The sequence below is a fragment of the Scardinius erythrophthalmus genome (assembly GCF_964197995.2).
Source record: "Scardinius erythrophthalmus genome assembly, chromosome: 4".
Lineage (NCBI taxonomy): Eukaryota > Metazoa > Chordata > Actinopteri > Cypriniformes > Leuciscidae > Scardinius > Scardinius erythrophthalmus.
The window spans coordinates 6,836,727-6,844,696 of NC_138224.1; the positions used below are offsets into that span (position 1 = coordinate 6,836,727).

Here is a 7,970-nt window from a genome sequence, read left to right on the forward strand (position 1 = left end):
TACTGAATGTATTATGGATTAAAAGTTGTTTTACAATATTGCAGAAGGACATTTTTGTCATGTGACAAATTTTCAGACTTATGTTTGTCAGTTTAATAAAAGCTTCATCATTGTCCCATGGCGTAATCAGTTTATCATGCCTCCTAATGTATCATGTGACAGCCATAAGGACTGTGATGTCAGAACATCAGACTTTACCACTGTACCTTTGTCCAGATCGCAGCTGCTTATCGCACACTGTTTTTGTGTTGTTTAGACTTGGACTGGACTGGACTAGACTAAGCCAACGTGGCACAAACACTTTGTATTAGTATATCTGATATTTTACTCATTAAGCATCCAGTCTTGGATCATTAAGTTTAAGGCCTGTGTTCAGTAGGGTTGTGTGTCAGTGTGGTAGAGAGCAATGCATTGAGTTTCAGAGGTGTGTGAGCTGTAATTACACCCCCCGTGTCTCGCCTGTAGCCTGCAGTCTCGGCTGCCATTTGGACTAATGAGCTTACAGACAGAAGAACCTCAAATCTGAGCTCCATCTGGACGCAGTCAGATAACACTGCAAGATGTGCTCAACAGTGTTGAGGAAGCTGCTCTGAAACCGAAGCTTGTCAAGCTACAAGCTACTACTCATATTAAGCAGTTCTATAGTTAAGCTGTCCTTTAAAGAAGGTTAAACCTTAAAACGTATAATTAATGACTATTTGATTTAGCAAAATTTATTTGGGGCAAAATATACTTTTACTCATACATTTACTTTTAAATACAACTATAATATATGATATACTTTGTTTTGAATCAGTTAATTGAAATTGCCTGCCTGAAAGGAACCGGTTTGCTGAAATGAATCAGACTTTCTCAAAACTAATTAAGAAAATACATTTGATTTACATTTGTCCTAAAAACAGCAATGTTGCATTTAGTCAAAATAAACTGATGCTCATTTGAGAAAAGTTAGTTGTTAGCTAACCCTCTACACTGGTGCTCATTGATCAGAATAGGCTCTTTTAGTCATAAAACTGAATGTTTTTCTGTGTCTTTGCTCTGTCTCGGTCCTCCAGAATTCTAGCGGCATGTACACAGGCTTCATCAAGGTGCAGATGGACCTGCGGAGGCCCATCACGGTGAAAGGAGGTGGGGCAGGAGGGGTCAAAGGTCAAGAGGCGTTTTACCTTCCGCGTGGCTCCATAAACACCCTGCACATCAGCAGCACCAACACAGTGCGACAGGTGATCGAAGCCATGCTGAAAAAGTTCACCGTGGCCGACAACCCCGCCAAGTTCGCCTTGTTCAAACGCTTCAGCAGAGAAGACCAAGGTGAGACGCGGAACATGAATGTGGAAAATGCATCAGCGTATTTGTGCATACGGTAGACTAGCACTAGCGTGGTAATGACTCAGGACGCCTTGTGTATGTGTTTTGGCAGGACCAGATGCATTCCTGAAATAAGACAATCTCAGAAATGTGTGTGTATTTATGAACGTTCTTGACATTCTGGCACACACAGATACAGGACAGTCCTGTTGCCTGTAAGCATATGTGCACGCGTGTGCCAAGAATACACCATGCCAGCGTAGTAAACACACGTACACACCAGCTGTTGTCTGTGCCAACCTGTTGAATGCAGATAGTAACCAGCCTCGTTCCCCACATTTCATCGCCATACAGGGATATTCTGAGCTGGGAGGGGTCAAGATGGCCAACTTTACTAGTGACTATTATTTAGTTTTTTCAGTGCTGGATCAGTCACAGGCTCCCAGAGCAACATCAATCTGTGAATTCCTGAGCATTGCTTTTCCTCCCATAATGTCAAAGTGTTTCCTATCCATCTCCTTCCTCTGACAGACCCCAGCCACTGTCTGAGCCCCTCGTTGACGTCACACACACAATAGGAAGCCAGACACACATATGGCTCAGTGATTTTTAAGTACCTGCTTTTTGTAGTCTGAGCGTCGGGTTGGAATGCGCTCCGGTTTATTTGACAGAAAATAATTATTACAAGAATCGGGTCATAAGTCATTTATTAATGAATCAGACTACACTGCTGTGCATATTTGTTGAGAAAATGTGTTATCTTAGTATTATTTTCCTTAATGCAGTCTTTTTATCTTAACTCATTTAATTCAGACTGCACATTTAAAACAAAATGACTTAAAAATCACTGTTTATCATGTCCAAAAAAGAAATATATAAATGTTAAATATTACAAAAAAAAATAATTTACAAAATTATTATGTATTATCCATTAAATCCAACTGTCAAGTAATATATCTATATAATTCTTATTTGAAAAAAACTCCACCTTTAGTAGATCCATATACTATTTTTTTTTAACTAATTAATTTATTTTCGCCTCTTATTTCATATATTTAAGTTGTCTTTTTATAATTATTTTGAATATATACACAGTTCTTTTCAGGTTTTCACATTTTTTTAAACCTAATATTCTCTAGGCAACCATCTTATGTGTACTTATTTTTAATATACTACATTTTGTTACTGATCCAAATACGCAAATAATTTTGGTTCGCTGTGGTACAGTCAGTTCAGTCGCAGTGAATTGATGAACTGACTGTCATAGTACTGTAGGGAGATATTACGCTCATCTTCAGTTATTTTGTAGGAGTGTGTGTGTAGGAGCCAATAAGTGCTTCTGCCAATGGGGGGATTTTGCTGAGAAGGCTGTCTGGAACAGTGATGTTTTTTTCCCCTCCACCGTCTGAGACGGAGCATTTTCATGAGGTCTCGCCACCGTGAGAGATCTCAGCACATGCTAGGAGACGTATATGCAAGACTTTGAGTTTGACAGCTGTTTTTAATGCGTGTAACGAGACCGTCGAGTTCTTAAACAACCCGTCTAGACTAGATGACTTTAAGAAATGCTAAAGTTTAGATGCTGATAAACTCCCATCTCACAGCTCATTATAGAAACAGACAGACCCTCATGTGTGATATCACAGCGGTACGGCCTATAAAGGAGCATGAATCAACCGCATTAGTGTAGACATAATAACAGCCCTGCATGTTCTGATTAACCCCTGCCAGAGGCGTAAGGAAGCCCCCATTAAACAGGAAGTGAGATGAGAGGATTCCTCAAGAATGAAGAAATGCAGGTCTGCGCCCTCTTCCACACTCTGGGTGGAGGAAAATCTCCCATAATGCTTAAGTAAACGCAGCAGTTCTAGAGAATTAACTTTTGTTCCTGATTTGAGGTGGTGTTCTTCCTTTTTTCGTGCTTAAAGTTTGTTTTTGCTGTGAAATTTGGCGTGAGATCAACATTGAGCAGTGTGTAGTTTAACGTTTGTCTTCCTCTTTGTGGTGTGGCAGCCAGGCCATTATTATAATACAATTGCAAGTGCTTTAATTGACTTGTGCAACTTTTCAGAGTGGATCTCAATTACTGTTGGTGCTGAAACCCTGTCTGAGAAGTTTTCTTTCTAAATTCATCCTCTTTAAATTGTTTAAGTCGACACCTTTATTTATATAGCACTTTATACAATACAGATTGTTTTAAAGCAGCTTAGTACAGTGATAAACAGGAAAATATTGATTCAGTGATGCAAACAGATTTGAATTCGGCTGTAAAGCAGCTCTAGAAAGAGAAGTGTTGATTAATTTTGGTTCAATAACTATGTAAAGTTCATCAAATATGAAATGAGTTCAATAAATCTATAAAGCAGCTCTAGAGAAAACAGTGATGTCATCATCCAGCTCAGTTCAGTTCTCATGTAATGCCGAATAGTAAGTGTCCTCGACTAAGCAAGCAAAAAGTCGACAAACCAGTTCTCCTCTGGCCAGACAAATCAACATGGTGTGGTTTAATTCCAGACTGCATCACTATTCGGATTGTATTCAGAATATTTCATCAAGTTCCTTGTTATATCTCCTAAAGAGTAGTTTTTTAGAGTTTTCCAATTGTTATTGATCTCTTCTGGGTCAAAATGGACCCGGAATGCATTGAGGTTACAGCTTTGGCACTAAAAAAAGGGTGAAAAAATATCCTCATGCATCCCTAATTCTTGCCTGATTTTTACATGTGAATGAAGTGTCTGTGATGGTAATAGTGTGCGTTCTGTGTCTGTGTGTGTGCAGTGTACACCTGTAAGCTGTCAGAGGAAGAACACCCTCTGTTCCTGCGTCTGGTGGCGGGACCCAGCACTGACACGCTCAGCTTCGTCCTGAAGGAGCAGCAAACCGGTGAAGTCTTGGTAAGGTTTCTATATGTTTTACGCCCAGTAAGAAGTTTTAAGATGCGGTGGAATGGTTGACAGAAAAACAAATCAAAACAAATTCTGAGAAAATGTTGACTGATAATATTGATTTATTTGGGGGAACTAATGAATCTTTTAGGCCTCCCTAAAATAGGTCTAGTAACGTTCCTGGTATTTAGTGGGTTGTGTTTAACACATAAAAGATTGATCATCAGTTACACACACACACACAGTAGTATAGATATTCTACGATGATCCAAGAAAAAAAACAGCACTGGTATCGGATTGGTATCGACAGACATTCAGAATGTAGGTATCGGATATGGATCGGTATGAGTGCATCCCTAGTTTCTATCTTACAGTGAATCTGAAATGAATGAAAGCCATTTGCGCCATTCAAAGATTCACATTGGTTATTTCACGAGTTCACACTTGCATATAATTAGATAAAGGTTTATGCGTGCTGTCCGGGGAAGGGCTCTGAGCTCGGAAATTGGCCCGAACCCAGAGTATTTAAGAATTTTTGTCTTGTATCCATCTTAAATGACTATCATTTGAAAGTTTGGGGTCAGTAAGATTTTTTTTTTTTTTTTTAGAAGTTCAGCAACAAAGCATTAAATGAATCAAAAGTGAAAGTAAAGTTCTATTTCAAATAAATGCTGTTCTTTTGAACTTTTTGTATTTATCAAAGATTCTTAAAATAAAATATATCACAGTTTCCCTAAAATATTAAGCAGCACAACCATTTTCAATAAAAGTCAACAATGATTTCTGAAGGATCATGCGATGCTGAAAATTCAGCTTTGCATAACAGGAACACAACATAAAAGAAAATTGTAATAATATTTCACTGTTTTGTGATGTATTTTTGATCAAATAATTGCAGCCTTGGTGAGCATAAGAGACTTCCTTCAAAAACATTCATTGACCCCACATTTTTAAACGGTAGTTTTTTGTTAATTGTTTGACTTTTTTTTTTTTTTTTTTCACTTTGTTATTGCCATGAGGATAGCCTTGATGCTGACATGGCATTAAATTCTTTTTATAAATAAATGAATAAAATGATGGAATTATGACACCCATCTTCCTCTCATTCATCAGTGGGACGCCTTTTCCATCCCCGAACTGCATAACTTCCTCCGCATCTTGGAAAAAGAGGAACAGGACCAGATCTGTTCGATAACCAAGCGCTACAACACCTACAGAGAGAAACTGGACGAGGCCATGAGAGCAGCGGGCGGCCCAGGCTAAAGCGAACCGGCTGAGAGAAGAACTGCAGCACTGCTGCCTCTAGTGGTCACTGTCTGTAATGAACACTATCAGGTGTCACTGTGCCAAGTAGACACCCGTCTCAGAAACTCGGAGGAGAGCACTGACCTCCCACAATGCACCTCAGGTGCCATATTTACCCTTCCGCCCTCTTGTGATCTTTCACAGTTTCAACCGTCGCAGTTATTTCTCATGTTTTCTGTTCTTTTACCTCGTGAAGTTGTGAATGATGTAAACGTGAAATTGTTTTTTTATTTAATTATTGGATGCTGTGGTTTGTAAATATTTCTGTTTGTTGTTTTAATTTATGTGGGTGAAGTTTTTATTCTTTTGTTTATTTTACTGAAAGAGTCTTATTTTATTTCAAATATATTATTGACCAGAAACTGATGGGATTGGGGATTATTTTTGTTTTATATTAAATACCAATTGACTCATAATGTGCCCTACCAAAGATAGTGTTGGCATTTGATGTGCTGTTGACAAAATGAGGACAAACGTAGCACGTGACAAAGACTGGAAGAGTATGTTTGTGATGGAGAATTTTGAATGTGATGTAGGGGCAGGAAATGGGGACTAAAGCAATGTAGCATTTCATAATCATTACTTGCTGGATGGATGGCATAAATGCAAATTAAAAACCAAACTTGTGTTTATTTTAAATCAGAAAAGGTATGCATAAGGATTCTTAGGTGATGTGCTGGATTTGGAACCGAACGGATTTCAGGAAGTTGGAAAGAGGAGCTTAGAGGATGTTTGAAAGTATGTGGGAAGTGTCACGCAGAGCGGGCTGATGTTGGTCAGGGTCAGGCGCTCTTTCTCAGTGAATGATGGGTCGTGATGGCCTCTGGTTTGAGCAGTTCATCAGTCAACGGGGCATTCGTTGTTCAGTGATCTCATCAACCCTGGAAAATGAGTTCAAGAGGAAATCTTTGGGACAAATGACTGAATATATAAGCAATGAAGTTGTTTGTTTTGATGCTACAGCCTGAAAATGGTAGATTTAGAAGTTGTACTTGCAGTGTGATCGTCCTTTCTTTCTGTGATTCATGAACAATATGTACAATCACACTGATCCGATTTGCTGTAGCAGGAGGATACAAAGTTCTGCCAAAAGTTTATTTTACACGCATTTCTTCATGGCACGGTGATGTAGCTGAAATGTTACCGTTGTGAGGTACAGTAAAATAAACGCAGACACATTAATGGTCAGTGCTACTTTGTCACAACAGCTCTCAAGGTCAACACTAATGGCGATGATTTTAAATGATACTTGTGTATCAGTAGGTGGTTTAATATGTATACACATTTATATTTGAATTTCTGTATGCTAGTGCTGCATGACGGTTTCCTGAAGGGTACTGCAACATTATATTGTGACACATGCATAGCGAGGTAGCGACACCTTGTGACCAACTGCTGTAACTACATCTCTGCAGTCTTATGTCTCACCTGTGTCAGTTAATTCAATTGTCTTAGACACAGATTGTGTGCTTTTTTTCTTTATTATTATTGGTTTTATAACCTCTAACCAAAGATATTATTAAAATGCATAGTTTAATTTAAGTTTGAAACAAGTTGCCTGGCGCAATCAGTTTGAACACCTCAATAAACTGAGGTTAAATTACAGTATCTATCTTGTCCAATGGTTTTACCATGGCAACTTTAATTGTAAACACTGGGGTAAATATAAATTAGACTAATTTTGTGTGAAAATAACATCACAAGAGTCTCAATATATACAATCGAAGAGGATATGTCAGGGGAATAAGACCAGTAATTTTATAAATGCTTTTTGGGCACTTTGTTTTAATTCAGGGAGTTATTTTGTTTTATTAGTCTTCATCAGATGCCTATTGTCTTCCACTATTTTTAAACGGCATTGCATCTAGTGGAAGCTCAGTTGTGTGATTTTTATTTGTAATTTTTAAATAAAGCTGTTTCAGTACTTGATTTTAATTTTTTTTTTCATATACAAGCTTTTGTTTGTAGAGTAAGACTGTGAATGAATGTTAAACTGTATTCATGTGTAGTAAAGTGGTATGGATACGAGTGAACTGCTTCAATACTTTTAAGTATACGTGCATGTGTTATATTAATTCATGCATATTTTATGGCTGTTTTAGGACATCACAGGCCAGTGCTGTTGATCTTTCTGTTTAACAACATAGTTAGACATAGTTTGCTCACGAATCCCATACTCTGTATTTGCCAAAAATTCTCATTTTGTTCCACAGTTTTAAGTTACGTGGTTTTGTGGATGTTAATGAATGATGTAAGTTTCATTTATCGAAGATGAAGCGAGAAGTGGCATGAATATTGTCCTCGAGAGGTTTAGAAAAGCTTCACTAAATATGCATTTTTAGAATCCAAATGAGTCCACATGTCATGCATTTTTGACAATGACGGAGGTTCTTTGAGGGTTTGTATTGTTACCAATCGTGGCCTTTGAAGACATGGTTTCTTTAAATAAAGATTAAATGTTTCTCAATTCAC

The 7,970-nt window shown here is 38.0% G+C and overlaps 1 protein-coding gene across 1 annotated transcript in view; it reads left to right on the top strand.

Annotated features, from left to right (window-relative positions):
- rassf3 (Ras association domain family member 3) overlaps positions 1-7,968 on the top strand; it is a 35,298-nt gene extending 27,330 nt beyond the window's left edge. The window contains exons 4-6 of the mRNA XM_081364208.1: positions 1,056-1,311; positions 4,087-4,202; positions 5,307-7,968. Coding sequence (XP_081220334.1) covers positions 1,056-1,311; positions 4,087-4,202; positions 5,307-5,456 — 522 coding nt within the window. The 3' untranslated portion in view covers positions 5,457-7,968. The remainder of the gene's footprint in view (positions 1-1,055; positions 1,312-4,086; positions 4,203-5,306) is intronic.
- The last annotated feature ends 2 nt before the right edge of the window (positions 7,969-7,970 follow it).